We start from the raw sequence: 18,743 nt of genomic DNA, 5'->3' as shown, positions 1-18,743 counted from the left end.
CACATTAAAAAATCAAGCTATTTCTAACTTAGCGGAAGCACTTGAGAGCCACTACCCTTTAGAAGAATCTGGTATAAATCCTTTTGATGTAGACAGGAAAAATCTATTTGTTGAGATTCAATTATATGATTTTTGAACCTTTCTCTGATAACAAATATTGTCATTCACGGCAGCCTATAGGGATAGTTTAAAATTGTAAAAGTATGCTTTAGGAATGTCTTCTCAATTCTGCTGAAAAATTAATTTTTTTACGATGCCAAAATTTGTAGAATTTCCTACCCTTCTTCTTTTTGTAATTTTTGTTTTAGTTTTGACACAATGCAACTTGAAGAAAGTACTTTCAGTAGATTTCTCTATTGAAACTTTTCTGCCAGATCCTGTATGTGGGAAATGGGCAATTTGAATACACACATATTCTCGACAACACCCAGAACCATCAAGGCAGCTTAAGTGTATTCTTTCTCATACCCGTGGGTTATTATTATGAAGGGACCCACGTATGCCATGGGGGAACACCATTTAACACCAGTGTGTTAAAGCCAGTTATGTCTCATACATAAAAGTGCACGTTATAACTACTTGAAAAAATTCACATTTATTTACTGTCAAACCGTGTTAAACTTTACACTGGATATTAGTGATGGGCTCATTATTAACAGGTTTACACAAAGGGATGAAAAGAAAAGCAGAATTTTGCGGAAACAATTTACATTTCATTAGAACTTTATCATAAAATAAATTAATTACTAAATATAGGCAGAAGGAATATGGAAGAGTAATATTTATGTTTTATTTTATTTTTTAAAAAAGAATAGGCACCTTTTGTTCACTAGAAAGTTTGTGAGAAGTGCCCAGTGCCCTCACTGCCCTCCGTTCAAGAATAAACAGAGGGGTAACACACACTCTTTTCTAGATTTCACCACATTTGTGCAAGGCATGGCGTAACTGGCTTCGAAGAGTTTTTTTCCCCCCATAAAACGCGTTCTTTTGGCAATAAGAAATTTAAATGTAAGAATAAAGACTAACTGGTCAAAGCAGAACACTGTGTACAGTGGAAAATAAGTGAAAATGGGTAGAACTTACCATGACAGAGTGTAAGAAAAAACATTTCATAACATATGTGCAACCAAGAGCTTTTCACAATATTTTCTTCAAACTCTTTAAAATTATTTTAATGACAATTATATTTCAGTTGGACACAAATGTATTTATTTTACCCTAGCAATAGAACAAAATATAATTTCTTTAGCCATTTTTTCATGAGAATAGTTCATTGTACAGTTGAGGAAACATATGAAATAAGGCCTGTGGCTTGATTGCTAGTGGTTAAACATGTTTTCAATCTTTGCCTTAATGTAAAAGATTTGCAGCGAACGAACTGCAAACTGACGCAGAATGGCTCTCCTGCTTTTCCAAGTCTTGTCAGGAACAGTAAGGTACAGTAAATTTGTCCCACAGGATTTTAAAGCCTACGTCTTGTATATAATACAATGCAGGCCTACAAAAACGGTGCAGCCATATTTACAGATCTAGTTCACAGACTGCTGCAGTAGAATGGCTGGAAAAGTTTTGTTTTGCTTGCTTCACAATTTCTCTAAACAGCAGCAGAATCTTAAAATACCTGGTTGGCATCTCTTTTCTTTGTAACAAATAATCATTTTAGTATACTCTGTGTATATACAAAGTTTCTGTACGTTCTATAAAAATTCACAGAACTTCAAGGTTCAGTCATCTTTTTACACTGGAGAACCACAGGTCAACAGAGCCATCTCTCCGAGCAGAGTCTGAGGGAGCTGCACTGGGCCAGCGGAGTCTTTATTAATACTTGCCTGTGGCCCCTGGAATTCCTTAGCTGCTCTATTAAAGACTCGTGACCAGCTGCATTTGTCCTTCTCTAACGTCTCCTTCGGGAATACACCCTTCCTTGTTAATGGGGATTATGTAACCATCACTATTGCCCCTGCTGATCTGGTAACACATCTGAAGCTGATGGCCAGCTCCAAGATTTGGCATGCTTTTATAGTAAATGTCCTCGTTCTCACTCCTCCTGGAGGGAGAGAGGTCCTCTTCCATGTCAGGGCTGCTCTCCTGGTAGGGAGAGTCTCTAAGATTGGGCATGCTCGTATAAAGAGAGTCTCTGTTGGGGGACTGGAGGTGGTCCTGGGCCTCCGCGGTCAGCTGGGAGACGTAGCTGTCAGTCCCCTCGGGCTTCACCTTCTTCTGCGGCTGGTACAGAAGGGAGTGAGTCCGCTGAGGAATGAGCGGCGCCTCGAGCTCCTTGTGGTGGAGCTCCAGCCCCGGGTTGTCGCCGTGCATCAAAGAGGAAGCGTCCGCCACGATCGCGTCGTCTTCGCTGCTGCTGCCGCCGATCACGGGTTTGACTGGCAGCGTGAGCTCGAGGTTGTGAGTCTTGCTGCCGCCCCGCAGGTTGTTGTGCACTAACTCTGAAATGATCATTTTCTCGAAAGCGGTATCATTCAGACTTAGTCCACAGTCCACGACTTGCACGCTGTCATTATAGTCCCCCTTGCGCAGTGAGTAGCTGTTGTTAAAGTTACCATTTAGCGGTAGAGTATCCATGGCACTTGTATCCCTGGCATTGTTCAGTGAATGTCCTGAAACGGGAAAGGGGGGGGTTTCCGTTACTGCCGCTGTTCCTTCCCAAAGCATCTTTACTTCTTTTGTACAAAACTTTTTAATGTCGTTCAGGACAAAGTTGTATTTGAAAGCTAACACCTGAACAGTGCCAGGCTTTCCCGCATTCCCAACGGTAAACAGTTGCAACCCCTTAGATAATAGGAAGAAGTGTGAAAGAATAATACTGTTTTCCAGGGAGGGAAGATGGCATACAGAATATTATTTGATCAATTTCGGGGAGACGGTAGTTATCAATTGATTTTTGGTCAAATCTCTGACACTCTTACAAGGAAGACTTCACTCCATGCCCTTGCATAGTTAATGCAAAGCAATTCATTAGTGACATTTACATTTTAAAGTACGAGACTATGGTTTATAAAAATAAAATTAACAGAATTTGTCCTAAACAACACTAAATTAAAAAAGGAATAAGTCACATACAAAAACCGAAGGCAAATGTACAACATAAACCCACATAACTGGCAAGCAACTTTTTAAACAACATTCTAACATTTCCTTTTTCTGGAGATGGAGTAAAAAAAAGAATGAAAAAAATGGACAGATACAAAGAATCATGTTCAACGAAGACAGCCATCTCTCACACTGACGGGACCAAGGGCCCACAAGCACCATCCGACAACACGAAAGACAGCAGGTGGAATGACTCACTTTGGACAACTCACATCATGTCTGTCTGCTCAGGCTATCTGGCCTAAGAGTAGCTGATATATAAAAGAAAGTAAAATGATTTATTGTAACATGATGAAGAATTTCTAAGCTTCTCAGCAACTTAGTCAGAGCAAGGGTTCAACAAATTAGATTACCAGCAATAGCAGCCTTTTGCTTTTTCATTTAATAGTTATCGTTTTGATTTTTTTGTTTCCTTTTGGTACTAATACTCTCTCTAATCGCAACGGCCCCAGGCTCCTAATGGTCAAAGTTTGCCTGCAGCCCTGCAGTTGCATCAGCCACAGTGACAGCACCGAATGAACCAGCAGAGTCTACTGTACGAGACTGGCCCACAGACACCATGGGCATGGAGGTTAGACGCAGAAATGTTAGAGATTTCTTAAGTATGGGTCACAGAAATCAAACCAATAATAGATATTAACTATGGAATGGGAAAAGGGTGTCAGCCTTGGCTAATATATATTTATCTCTAAAGGAATGAAAGACTGGATAAGTCTGCTGAAGATATGAAAAGAGGTTTAGAAGGAAAAAAAAGATGGTAACATGCTCTCTTGGAATCAGAGTTTTATTTCTACAGACACATAAACATGTAAACTGAGACATCACAGTGCTTCTCAGGCAAATGAAAATAAAAAGTTTTAGAGAAAATTAAATGATCTGCACCATGGTAAGTTAGGTTATTCATTCTCAAAATCCTAGAGAAAAAAAAAAAATCACTTGTTTACAGATAGGTCTGGAAAAAAAAAAGAATGAAATGATGTTACTGAATGACACTGGCCACTGTGAGGCTGCTGCATTGTATGCAAGGCTTGGAGGAGTCGAGGAAAAATTTCATTCTTGGAAAAAATAGGAAATTTCCCTTTCTCGTGCTGACTCCACTCTTAAAGCTGCAGATTATCCTAGAAAACTCGATTTCATGACCAATAAATATGTGGGAACTGTTCAATAGCTTCTCATTAGCAGAAAATGAGTAGGTGTGTGAGTAGGTGTTGGTGACTGGTTTTATTTTAAAAAACTCTGATCCAACGTCTACATTGGAAAAACGGACAATTTCATTTTTACCAGGCTCCACATATAACAAAATGAAGTTATTATAATAGTATCTGTAAGGCTTCCTTTAGTTTGATTCACATAACTGTCTAGCTACCTAATTCATGCATGTGCCACCATCTTTATTTAGAAAACATTTGGTGTTTAAGTTCTAGGTGACACACAGATCACTTTCTAGCAATTGTTTCCTCTATCGAGGTTCGATCGTGCCATTTTTCTTTCCTTTTACCATTGCTTAATAAATATAAAAATATATACTGGGTAATGCAAAAGGTGTTTTCTATGATATACTGCAGATTTAAGCACATCTTTGACTGGTTTTGAAGAGGCAACTTTTTCTGCCCAAGTTCAGGTAATTCACTTGAAGACTTTCCACAGCCTGTAGCAAGATTACTGTGGGAATGCAGAAATGATAAGTCAATTATTAAGCTTTCTGGTTGACAGCACCTCAGGCTTTAAAGAGCAAATTATTTCAGCATTGCATATACTTAAGTATGGACAGCATTTGCTACAGACCTCTATTACTGACAAAAGGCAGTACAGACAGATGTACTGTTTGAATTTGGTACCAGTTTAGTTGGAAATTGTGAACCACTTGCCCGCTGAGTCTACTTCATGACTGCTAGTTATGTTTTAATTGTGCCGGTTAAAAATCATGCTGAAAAAATTTACATTTGATAGGCAAAGTTAAGTTTGACTCCCATACTTGTCTCTCTGTAGGTTGCTAGAGGAAAGCATAAGGAAAGTAAGAAAAACAAGAGAATGAAAAGAGAAACTGCAGTTACGTTAAAAAAGAATTTAAGAAAAAAAAAAAGGAAACAAAGTTCTTTGTTTAATTTAGTGGCAAATATCAATCACAAATAAATTTTACGTGCTAACAATAATTATGTGATAACTTTTACTGAAGTCTTGCAAACTGTGTTAATATTAAATGCTTTTTATTTTAATAAGCTATTAGAAAACATAGTAATACAGGATGGGTTAGTGACAATCTCTCCCCCTCCCCCAATAAACAACTAAAGGTATAAACTGACTAATAGTAACTTCATTCTCAAAGTTTTTTTTTTTAAGGAAAAAACAAACAAACAAACAAAAAAACCACTACCATAAAGCTGCACTATACTATAGTTTGGTTACATTGATAATGCTGGGTGTAGTTTTCTATACCTAGGCATCCAAATTATCTTTATTAGCTAATTCATTCCAGAAGCAAATTCTGTCTGCAAGCTTTAGGGTAAACTGAACAGTATATTACATAGATAGGATACCTCTAAATGATATAAATCTTGAAGATGGGCTCTCGGACCATGTGATGTCAGTCCTGTAATAATATATTAAGATTTATGCCACCTGTGTTAAAAACATGGATAATTATTGGTAAATACTATCATGACTGAATTTTTACTATAATATAGTGCAGTTTTAGAAGCCTGGCACGGGCAATACCGTAGTTCTTTAAACTGAGAAATTAAAGATGTAATAATAAATATATGGCAACTTGAGTACTCTAGAAAAGGGGCAAAGATCAGAGCTCTGTTTAGCAGCAAAGAAAGGAAGTTTTATTCGTAAGTATAAGCACACCTGGTGAGTTAAATACAGGAGCTGAAGGGGCATTACATACAACTGTTTCAGCGAGCAATGTGTTATAGGGGTTGTTAGTGCCGTGGGGTCGAAGAAGAGGGTTTGTTAGTAGGTAATTGCCAGTCATTCCTAAAGCAAAGAAACAGAAAAGAAAAATACATCAGTTCTCTTATTTTTGTGTTACAGTTGCAGTAAAGTACTTTTTGTATTCATCAAGGGTAGCAGACAAGTTGGCAATGGATTATCTGCTGAAATTTTCTGACTGTATTTGAACTACTAATTTGAAGGAGAAAGGGGAGAGGGAAGTTAAATTTCAGTAATTCACAGGTGCTTTCTAAGTCCCTCAAGTAAACACCTGCTGAGGATGACATTTACTAATTTATACAAAATCACTTTTAAACAAAAATGGCAATTAAATGCACAGAGATCAACATTATGTTTCAAGATGTTACTGCTTAATATTAAAAACCTAACCACTGAGGCCCAGAAGAGGGAATCTCAAACTTTCAGATTTACAGGTGTGGGATTATCCCTCATGAAAACATCTGTGTTAATATCAACTTTGACACAAGCAGGAGGAAAACAACTTTCACAAACAAGTAAAAAGTACGACACACTGCACAAAGCTTCTCTTAGTAAATGCGAGAGCACACATGCCAAGGGGGAAGAAAGAGACTGTGTGTATGATGAATTATTAGACCATTCACAAACTCCATATAGTAAGAATTTTCATTCCATAATCTTATTTGCCAGGTTTCAAAAATGAATCATTGAATAATTCATTTCCTTTTTGATAGTCATCTTAACAGAATTAGGTAAAACATCAGAGCAATGGAATAAACACACATTTCACTCATTCTAATTGACAAATTACAAACCTTTCAATACTTATCAAACATATGTTTTGCATAGCTAATGTAATTTGACTAAAAATACTTTAAAATTCAAGTTGGTTTTGATGCCATACATACTCCTTTCTTCATTTTAAACCAGAATCTCATCAGAACAATGTCAACAGTGAAAAATGTCTTTAATATTTGTGATAAAATAGAACATGTTCTATTATATTACAAATCAATATATCAAAACAAATTACCTGGATAAATTACCTTTTAAGGATATATATATATATATATACACAATAACATTATTTTTTTCATATCAAATTCAAATTTACTAAGCTTGCACTCAGGATTATGTGTGTCTATGTGCACTTGTGTCCTCATCCTGCTTAATTATTTTATTTGCCAGCTTATTTTAAGTAATAATTCGTCATTTATACAAGTTTAAAATTGTAAACACCTTAAAAATAGTAATTCAAATAGAAAAAACTGCTTTATAAATTCTCATTTATTTAACTAGTCGCTTATGAAAATTTACTATAAATGTTTTTGACACTTTTTTACTTTTGGAAAGAAGTGTAAAGTAAAATAATTTTACAAATAAGAATTTTCACCATAAAATTGGCAGTTTAATGTGAATAGTAGTTATTCTAACTATATTAATGTTTTAAAAAGAAAATTTCCACAAATGTCTCAGAAAAGATAAATTTGTATTCACTAAAGGAAAATATTTTTAATCTGTGGCAAAATATGTTCTTAGTAATTACTTTTTTCACCCTTATTCTGTTACTGTGGAGTTTAAAATTCTACTTTTTGCATTACATTATTGAGTAAGACGAATTTATATGTACTTTCATAAAGGATAAAAGTTGACTCAACAGGTTTAATAGCTTGTGAGATAAACCCATTTGAGAGGAAAAAAATCAGGAGTTTCTCTAGAGTTATTGTAAATTGGCAAAAAGGTACAAAATTTATATTGTAAACTCAAATTTTCCTAGTAACTGACCTTGATTAAGTGTTGAAGTGCTATTGATGTCACCTGAGATAAAAGAAGATTCAGACTGTTTTCTCACAGTGTCATTCCACATCCTTCTTATTCGACTCTATTAATATAAAATAGCAAGACATATATTATGTTAGTTTCCCCAAGCTCACCTTATGAAAGACACATAAAGATCTACCCTAAGCAATCTGTGGAGGATTATCTGGTAGCTGTTAAAAAGAAATGTGTGTTGATTCTGGTCTAAAACTAAGGAAGTCTAGAACTGAAGAACGAATATTTAATCCTCCACTCTTCGTGGAGATGACTGATTATTTAACAAACGTTTAGTGAGTACCCACCAGGAGTACCGTGCTATGTGACCTCAGGGTATCCCCAAAATGATCATATACATCTTAAAGAAGTTACACTTCTCAACAATGATGCTCACGCCTAAAGAAACACCTTGAATAAATACTTAAGAAGAAATTAAGACCAAAAAACTAAAAGAGCAAGTATTTGCTACCTAGATCATTATAATGAGGAGACAATTAGTGCATGTGAACAGAACATGTCTCGGTAGGCTTTCGATAAAGAAGGTTAATTAAAGATGTTGTCAAATTCTTTGTTACCTGTGTGCCAGAGGAATACCGAGCACTAGTTCTGGTGGTTGATGCCTTCACTGAACTGTGGGGGCTCTCAGTCGGGAGGCCGCCGCAGCAATAGGAGTGTCTGAAGCACTTGCCATATTCTTTTCGTACCTGCATTGAATAACCACGAGACCGAGAGATGAACACAAACATACCTGCTTCTCTCTGTCACTCTAATTAAATGAGCAGTGGAAACAACTAAGAAGAGTAAGTTCACTAACACTTTTCTGTGGAGCAAATATAATTGAATTTCTAAAATCAAGTTCAACTGAAAATGCTGAAAGAGTAATCAGAAAAATATCTTTGCCTCCCAGACTGACTAGTAGGAGCTTCAAAATGTGATGTAATATGTGAAAATGTTTGATGCCTATTGTTACACAAATGTTATTAATACATACATAATAATGTTTTAAAGCTTTATCCATATACTTAGCAACTTAGATTTTCTATTTTATGCTAAGAAAAAAAGGACAAAAAATTAGAATTTTCCTGCTTAATTACATTTAACCACTCATAATCCAGTCATTTAAGTTTCATACGCTTCATGTCCTTTTAGGTAGGTCAATACATAAACTTCTTTTACCGGATTGCACACTTTCGCGGATAACCTCTTTATAATGACAAGACTACTTTGGCACACGAATAAAGAAGAAAAGGACTTTGATACATATGCTATTAATTAGGATGGAATGTTTTCTTCATTTTCTGATGTGTCTAGCTTTAACATTTAGTGTAGAGAGTCTAAGATACCTATTCACTTCATTAGCACACAAGGGAACTATTTATGCAATTTCCAATCACATTAATGTGTTACCCATGTAATTTCCCTTTTCCCCTGAAGCTAGGATATATGAATAGATAGGAAAGCTGTTAGACCTAAAGAAAGTTTAAAGTCAACTTTAAAAACTGAATCCCCAAAAATTGTAAGGAATAGGGCCCCATTTAGGAAGGTGATGCAGAATTGGGAGGAGCGGAGAAGAGGGCTGGATTTTGTGCAGCTCTATTGGCCTGTGAACAAGTTCTGCTCTGGCTTAGAGCCAGACTGAAATTAGAACTCTGTGTAAGAAATTACTTTCCTTTTTTTTTTTTTTTGGTTAAATTTATTTATTTGATAGAGATCACAAGTAGGCAGAGAGGCAGGCAGAGAAGAGAGGAGGAAGAAGGTTCCCCACTGAGTAGGGAGCCCAATGTGGGGCTCGATCCCAGGACCCTGCGATCATGCACTGAGCCGAAGGCAGAGGATCTAACCCACAGAGCCACCCAGGTGCCCCAAGGAAATTACTTTCCAGTAGGTTGCCAAAAACACTCAAAAAGACTCCCCCTCCCCCCACCCCACACCTCCCTTCCCCACCCAACACCATTCTATTCTCAGTAGATCTGCTTGCAGACCCAGGACTTTGACAATTATTCCTTGAAAAAATCACAGAATTAAAGTTGCTAGATAACTTTTTAAACCCAAGTGCACTTGCATTTTCATCCTGTTAGCCTTATTTAACTACACCTATTAGAACAAATAACAATGGGCTTGAGCTTTCAAAGCATTTTCTTGGCCTAAATATGCTCACTCAAGCAGTAAGAAGCATGATTTTAACAAACTCATTTTGTATCATATTCTTAGCCATTCATTCTGGCAGCACCCAATAGGACATACCCAAGACTAGGTAGAAGGTGTTCAAAGGGAAGTCTAACACATTGTTCAAAAAATGTGATTTTTAATTAAAAAGCACAGCAATGGGGTGCCTGGGTGGCTCAGTGGGTTAAAGCCTCTGGCTTCGGCTCAGGTCATGATCCCAGTGTCCTAGGATCGCATCAGGATCTCTGCTCAGCAGGGAGTCTGCTTCCCCTCCTTTCTCTCTGCCTGCCTCTCTGCCTACCTGTGATCTCTGTCAAATAAATAAATAAAATCTTTACAAAAAAATAAAAAAATAAAAAGCACAGCAAAATCTCTTTGTTCAATTAATACACATAACCTGTATGAGGAAATAATTCATGCTTTATGTTAAACACTTTTGGAAGAAATTATGATATGTGATCCTATACATGTATACAAAAGGCTCGTTTGTGTAAGGTAAAGTAAAACCCAAAGTAATTACAAGATTATACCTGTATAATGTTTAGAAAACTAAAGTTCAGTGTTATTAAATAACACCTGATACCTCAACAAAAATTTTTTTTGGACATTTCATGGCTATTAACTGCTCTGAAATGCTGTATGACCAAGTCTATGGCAATCAAAATGGTATTTTATCCAAATAATACACTCCAGTGTTGGTTTTGCCTAATGCCTATATTGCTGTGAATGTACATTATCTGTCAGTATTGCACATCCCACTGTCATTATCTCAAAATTATAGCTTACTCAACAACTGATGGAAGTAACAACACTATCATCTTGTCAGGACTGAAAACATAATAGTTTTCACTTTCAAAATTCTATTTCGCTGTTCAATTTAGTGACCAACTAGTAATAACAGAATAAAAAGACTATATTAGATATGCAGGCAGAGAAAAGATGATACCTAGTTAAAAGGCGGCTAAGCTATTCTCTTAAGGTTTACATCTTCTTGCAAGTTTTTCATCTTTAACTTTAATTTTTGAATCATTTTTGCTGACTCCAGTTAACATAAAATCAGGACAAAATAATAAGATCTGAGATATTAAATTACTGGGTTTTAGATTTTTCACAACGACTCAAAAGGTAACATTAATATTAATTTTTTGTATGTCTGGTGCTTTTAAAGTCAAGGTCATTTATCCTATGTTCAATTTCGTTTTGAAACACTGCATTCCCTTTATCAAGCAAAAAATGAGATTATTTAACCTTTTTTTTAAATCTTGTATACTTTTTTTTTAAAGATTTTAGTTATTTTTTCATGAAAGACAGAGAGAGAGAGAGAGAGAGGCAGAAGGAGAAGCATGCTCTCTGTAGAGCCAGGAGCCCAATGCAGGACTCGATCCCAGGACCCTGGATCATGACCTGAGCTGAAGGCAGACACTTAACCAACTGAGCCACTGAGCCACCGAGGGGCCCCCATCTTATATACCATTTGCACAAAGCATGTTTGTAGACCCCACTAGCAAAGAAGAAATCTTAACATCAGTGCCTAATATTTTCAAAGTGAGATCCAAAAAGATGATAGGTATTGACTTATTTTATATGTGAAGCCTGAATTTCCAGACATGCATGACAATTAATTTATGATTAAAAATGATTCTATTTCGTAATATGTCAGCTGTAAAACTGTAAAATCTTCTCCATTTCATCTCTGATTTTCAAACCAAAGAACAAACAACTAGAATCCGTAGGTGTCTTCACTTACTTTCTTTTGGAGAGCACAGTGAAAGATGAAAATGAACACTCCCTGGAAAGCATTAAAGATGGTGAAGAGATATGCCATCACAATAGTCTCCTCATTAATAAAAAGCAACCCAAATGACCAGGTTAGGCCAAGAAGACATAGGAGAGCAAAAGCGCCAAGCACCCAAGACCTGAAAAAATAAAGTGAATTTTATTAACAAGTCCAATGAGAGAACACCACATCACACTTAAATATCAACATATCAGTAGTAGCGGTTGACTTTCTCTATGTTCACATTCAAATTCAACAGCATTTTGGCTTTAACCTTTCATTGATTAGAGAAAGAACAATAGCATTTAGTACTGCAGCCTCCAGTGAAAACAGCAACAGCAGGTATGACCTTTTCTTACTCCAGCATTAACAAGGTATCAGAACTATATTAAAATACAAGGTGTAAAACATCCCCCGTGACTTTATTGTCTTTTATGTGCATTTTAGTCAAAGAAATTAAGGAGTCCTTAATGAGTTTACTCCTGTCTTTTTATCCCTGTGGTGCACTCATGACACTGAATAATGTGACACATACAGAAAGGTTAAATGGCAGATAATCACTTCACACCTAAACTGCAGATTCTAATAAACTGATCTTAGGTGAGCCTAAGGTATTTTAACTAAAGCATGAAGAAGCCTTGCTGAAATGGGACAAAAATATGAGAACAACTTCAAAATAAAATAATTTTGGAGAGATTTCATCATGAATAGCTTAAGGAGAAAAGAACTGTAGAAAATAGGACGGAATGGAAAGGATTTAAAGTCAGTGCATTCCATGTCTAACTAATGATCTTACTTGATAAATGGCTTATTATCTTCATAGCTAGAAAGCATTATAAGCAGAAAAGAGAAACAAAATTATTAGACAGAATTAAAATAGAAAGTAATAAGAAAGCATTTATATATTTTATAAATTAGTCAAAATTAAGAAAGTCAAAATGCAGAGGCAAGCAATTAAAAAATAAAGGTATATTATAGTTTTAAAATACTACAGCAAATTAGATATTCCAAAATAACTATAAAAATTAAGGGCAATTCATGATATTGACAGATTTGTAAAAAATATAAATCATGCCATAAATTTGTTAATGTAGGGTTCTACCTTACCCAGGTAAGTCCGTATTATAGTAGCCATCACAAACACGGTAATTACTGGTGTAGATGAGAAGACAGAAAGAGGAAAAGGAAGAAAAGAGAGAGATGCTAAAGATTAGCTCTCTCTCTTACCATGCAACATGCAATGAAGCTGGCACTAACCTATCTAAAACATCTACTTTTTTAAAAGAAAAATTACCCTTACTAGAGATCTGCCATTTTTTACATTACAAATATTTTTCACAATCCCATTATAACCAACTTGAATAATACCTCCTCAAATCTTAAATTAACTCATATCTAAAAGATAACTCTGAAAATCCTTCCATAAATGACTTAATGAATCAACAGCGATCAATTATTTAATTAGATAGCATTTGCCATTGATAGGATATTGTAGTTTTTATTCAATATTGTAATAAAGTAAACATTTCTTCAATTATCATGAAAAACAACAGATAATCTCCAAGTTAACAATAGTAATAGAGTAAATTATCTTAGGAAAACAAGATTAGAAGTAGAAACTGCTCAGAATCCTTAAATCAAAAAAGTCATTTAACAAAACAAACTTAATATCATATCAGCCTTGCAAACAGCAACATCATTTTGAACTGCATTTTAAATTTAAATGAAACTGCTACAGTGATATGGAATTTCCACAAAGCCACTGAAACAATTTCTTGGCTCTAGATCAAGAGAGAAATCATTATCTAATTTTTGACCAATGTCTGTGACATGGTTAACAGTGAGACTCAACCTTGATCAGTAAAACTTCATTCTGAATAATTTCTACAGTTGAAGGAAAGCATTTATGTATTCTCTGTGGAGGGTATCTTTCACTTAGTTTGTCAAGCACTAAAATTCAAATACTAAATACTTACTTAATGTTTTCCAACCTGCTAGAATCTGGTTTCAAAGTGTTTGAGTGCTTCACCATTTTGCATAATGTGATCACCAGGAAGATAATATTTAGCTGTTACAACAAATAAAAAATTAGACCACTGTAACCACAGAGTAAAAAAATGAGCAAGTTTTGCAAATACACTTAATGAGTTAATGCAGCTAAATATCAATGACATGAGTATATAGTAGACATTCACTGACTCAGTTTTACATAGGCAATGATCTGGTTGAGTCTAAATAAAAAATACTCCAGCTATGTATGATCGTTTTTTTTTAATAGATCATTTGACATGAAATTACAACCTCATTAAATCAGCATCATGTGGTGATGATTAAATAAATTAGAAAATCTAAATTAGTTTCTTTAGCTAGAGGTACTCCACGGCCTAAAAGCCATCTAATGGAAATACTGAAGTGAATTCTTCAGAAGGGACATTTACATCATGTAGCTTACAAGGACTGTGGGATTTGGGACCCTACGACTTAGCTGAGAGTCTAGCTTTTGATTTTGACTGATCAAAGAAAGATAATCACATTTGTATGATCTATTTGTGAGGTAATTGTGAGAATCAAATGAAATAAAATATATGAAAAATTATGAAAAAATACATGAAAAATATTTATTAGTTCCAGAAAGACAAACTTTGAAAATATTTATATATTTGCTACTAAATGGTTAAAAGCCATCAGTCCTTTTGTTCTTATGCCTCTCTGATGAATGGGCGTAGGTAAATTCTGAAGAAAAAGGCTGCTTTGAGTCCCTCTAAACACTGAGCTGTGTAAAGAATCTAGGTGCAAACAAAAGCAAAAAGAGGGAAGATGGAACCAGACATGGAAGGAAGATTTGGGAGGTCAACATGAGTGAACTGAGAAGAAAAAAGACAAGTTTTGACTGGAGAGAGATAATGTTTGCCATTTTGCATTTGGTTGTACAGAAACCTAGACAGAGGGAAGGCAGTTCCATTTCTAGCTCTAAAAACAGAACTAAGCCTGATCACTCCTGGATTTCTTTACATTTTATTTACTCCTGATTATTACTTTTAAAAAGACAAAACAAAATTATATTTTGTGAGCTTTACTTGGCTTAGACAGTGCAAGCCCCAATGGTGTATTCAGGAAAGGACAAATAGGGACAAAGACAATTCCTTGATGGCAAACATTCAACATAATTTTGTTATGATAAGATGATCACTTTTACTGAGTCACAATACCATCTGATAAAATGATAATGCTGTTTTACTCATTCATCACTACTTTTGATTTTGTAATTAGGAAAATTTATATAGGGCAATAAATAAAATTTCCAAGTCATTCCTAATGAGGAGTTTAGGAACACAGTGAAGGCTTTCATCTAAGCTGTTTATCACTCATTTTGTCAACTGTGCCTTATTGTTTCTCTTAGATGTAGAATTTCCTCTTAAGGGATAAAATGAGGTCAATGGCTATAATTTGCAAGTGTTGGCAGATAGCATTCTATTGCTTCATGTTAATTACTTAATATTAACAAAAGAGGGACAAAAGAAACTCTCTGTTTAAAACACCTACTTAAACATTAACTTATTAAAAAACTTGTCCAGAGAAAAAGCAAACAAATATGTAGAAACACTAGCTTTATATTCTAATGATTATTCCAGGTGGTCACATATAAATAAATGTTTACATTTTCAGAGATATTACAATATAATGCAATTCATTCAACTAATATGTATTGACCTTACTGCTCCATACAAGAATGTGCCTATTGTATTGCACGTAAGATACAATTTCTACCTTTGAAAAGTTAGGGAGATCCTTCTGATAGGACAGTAAATAGCTGACTTAGTTTCTAAAGATGATGGTACAGTACATCTCTAATTTTTTAAAGGCAAAATCAACAGTGTTTTTATTTTTTATTTTATGCAACACTAGGGTCTTAACTAGTAAAATTAGAGAATGGTTACAAATAAGATCTCCAAATATTCTACAAACAAACAAAACAAAATGCAAGTAAACACTGATGCAACTCTTAGGGAAAAAAAGCTGCTTTGTAGATTCAGAGTTAAAATCCTTTAAACTTCTGGACCCTTCCTTTTGAATGTCGTAATATAACCATTTCTTTCTTTCACTCCGTAATTCTAGACTTTGGGTTATTTCTTCCCCCTTCCTTTTCTTATACAATTTCATAAAACATATAGGGCCACAGTTTGGTGTTCATCACTTTCTAAGCATGTTGATTAACCCCTCAGGAATAAATAGTAGTGGTAGTACACTCCAGGAAGGAAAAAGTTATACAACTTCTTTGTAAAATTGTATAATGTAAAAACTACAAGAAAATAAAGAATGCGAATTTGGAAAAATGTGGATGTATAAGGTATTATGTTATGAAAAGAAAAGGAGTACAAAATGTGAAATCTTGAAGATGAACACATACCAACATTTTTCAATGAAGATGACCATGTTAAAATTCTGAAGTAAAATAGTTACTTCAGAACTAACACATTTTCAAATAAAACTGAAATGGAAATGGAGTTCACCCACTGAAGAACAGAATTAAATTTAAGTATGATACAAAGCTATTTTTCTTTCTTTCTCTCTTTCTTTCTTTTTTTTAAGACTGAGAATTAACCAAGTTGAATGTGACACAGAAAGCCTATCTTATTTAATCCTTAAAAAACAACCTGGTAGATAGATACCTCTTCTTCCTCTCGTATCACTCTACTGAGGATTGTTAACATTATATATGTGTTTAGTTCTTCTTTCTAGTTACAAATATAGTACATTCACTTTAAATAATCCTATGTCCAGAGGTAACAGGAAGCACTTGGAGAGTCAGTTTACATTCTAAGATGTTAAGTACCTTGCCAGAGATTACTTAGGTGCTATAATATCAGTGCTGGGATTTAATACACTTTGTGATGGCTCCATAGCCCAGCAACTTTACAGATAGAATTAACCAGTTTATTCTGGTGAGAAAAGTAAGAGTCTCTCCTAGCAAAGCAAAAACATACTAGTTTTTTATTTAAAAAAAAAAAAAGATTCTACATCTAGAAAGAGTCATGCATTTTAGAAATCACTCAGAGATGATGAGTGAGTTGAAGATAAATAATAAATTCATATACAAAATACAGCCTCAAGGAAATTCTGAACATAAGGGATGTGCTCTTCAAATGACTTCTACCTGATCGACTTGCTAGAATAACTAATTCTCTATTTCTTTGTTAAACACTACCATCCCATGATCAGCAAATGACTAAAGTGTCCACACACTCCTACTCCCAGTAGACAAACAGTATGTTTAACAGTTAGTTCTGTTTTCTCAAACCTGTTTGTGTTCCACTCACATAACTAAACATCACACAAACTCATAATTGAGTCCAAAAAAGGACTGTCATTTCTAACATAGTAGAATTGAATGTTTCAAAAGATGTTTTAAAAGAGAATCTTTTAAAAAAACAATAAAATAGTAGAAAAATAATCATAAAACCACAGAAAGATTTTTGCACTCAAATTGTTTCACGAATATCTGTGATTTCTCCAATTTTAAAAGCCAAACAGAAGAATTATGATTAGCACTCTAAAATTTAAGTTGCCAAGAAATTTATAGTTAAATCCAATACTAATTTAGACTTCGAAATACAACTTGAAAATATACAAATAATGAAGCAATGGGGTCTTCAACAGGACAAAAATACCATCATTTCAAGAAAAACTAATTATGAAAAAAAGCACACAAGACATACTATAAACCATAAAACACAACAGGGAAAAAAAAAAAGCTAAACACAAGGTACTTTTCTTATCCCCAAATCCACTTTAAAAACTTCACTGATGGGGCGCCTTGGTGGCTCAGTGGGTTAAAGCCTCTGCCTTTGGCTTAGGTCATGGCCCCAGGGTCCTAGGATTGAGCCCTACATGGGGCTCTCTGGCTCAGCAGGGAGCCTGCTTCCTCCTCTCTCTCTGACTGCTTCTCTGCCTACTTGTGATCTCTGTCAAATAAATAAAATCTTTTAAAAAAAAATTTCACTGATAATGTGTTTATTAGTCTTACTAAAATAATGAAAAAGATACTTATGTCATTTAGGTATTGAATATCTTAATATATTATCACCAATATGTATGACAGAATAAATCCTGAAATGTAAACAATTTTTTAAAAAGAAGTTTTAGAGTTCTTTCTTTCTCTCCAGTGCTAAAAAATATACATATATTTTCATAGAAAAAATACTGTTGGCTGTGATCTTTTTCAGGAGGTGATAACACTTCATAAGAGTCATGATTCTGTAGAGTAAAATATTTTTTTTCCTCTCTTCTTTGCCATTCTCTTAAAAAGTAACTAAGGGAATCAGAACAAGAAATCGAAGGGCAAATAGAAATATCTTTGATTAAATCTATCATTCCAAACAGTCACAGGCAAAAAAAAGTTAGTTTCAAATGAATTACTGATTGCAAATCTGACTTGTTCCTTCTTTGCATTTTCCCCATAACACAAATGGCTCTTTCCAGACATAAACTTCTGGGCTGCTGCTGCTTCTTCTTTTTTTTTTTTTTTTTTTTTCTCCCTTTCTAATTAGAGTAAGTGATCTCTTTCTCCTCACTTTTATTTCCTCTCAATTTATTTTCCTGCATTTGGTATGCATTTAAAAAATAAAAGAAATCCCAACCATCAAAGGAATTTCTCCTATTTCTTCCTGGAAAGCAGGCAAAAAGCCAGGGAGAGAAGAATGTCTCTATCATCCAAGTGCTGCTCTTCTCCCCTCAAATTCCAAATTTTTGTCCACTTGCTTTTTTTGTTTCTTTCTTTCCAACATGAATACTAGTAACCTTAAACAGAGTACATATTTTGGGATAGGTTGAAAGGCATTACGCATCAGTGAGAAAGGAAAAAGACGGAGTTACAACTCTGTATACAAAGAACCTGGAAAGTGCATGTCATGACTCAATCATTCACAGAGAAGTCACTAGTAAGTACAGCTGTAGGACTGTGTTA

The 18,743-nt window shown here is 34.7% G+C and overlaps 1 protein-coding gene across 17 annotated transcripts in view; it reads right to left on the bottom strand.

The window, feature by feature from the left end:
* Positions 1–576: 576 nt before the first annotated feature.
* ADGRL2 (adhesion G protein-coupled receptor L2) overlaps positions 577–18,743 on the bottom strand; it is a 605,011-nt gene continuing 586,844 nt past the window's right edge. For 8 of the 17 annotated variants that reach the window (XM_059136196.1, XM_059136197.1, XM_059136198.1 and 5 more), the window contains 6 exons: positions 13,756–13,847; positions 11,750–11,918; positions 8,412–8,540; positions 7,807–7,903; positions 5,959–6,087; positions 577–2,615 (listed from right to left, as the gene is read on the bottom strand). In XM_059136196.1, the coding sequence (XP_058992179.1) occupies positions 1,861–2,615; positions 5,959–6,087; positions 7,807–7,903; positions 8,412–8,540; positions 11,750–11,918; positions 13,756–13,847 (1,371 nt within the window). In that variant the 3' untranslated portion in view covers positions 577–1,860. The other 9 variants (XM_059136207.1, XM_059136209.1, XM_059136202.1 and 6 more) reach the window with 7 other exon arrangements.

The sequence above is a fragment of the Mustela lutreola genome, chromosome 10, assembly GCF_030435805.1.
Source record: "Mustela lutreola isolate mMusLut2 chromosome 10, mMusLut2.pri, whole genome shotgun sequence".
Classification (NCBI taxonomy): domain Eukaryota; kingdom Metazoa; phylum Chordata; class Mammalia; order Carnivora; family Mustelidae; genus Mustela; species Mustela lutreola.
This window is presented reverse-complemented; position numbering and strand designations above follow the sequence as displayed.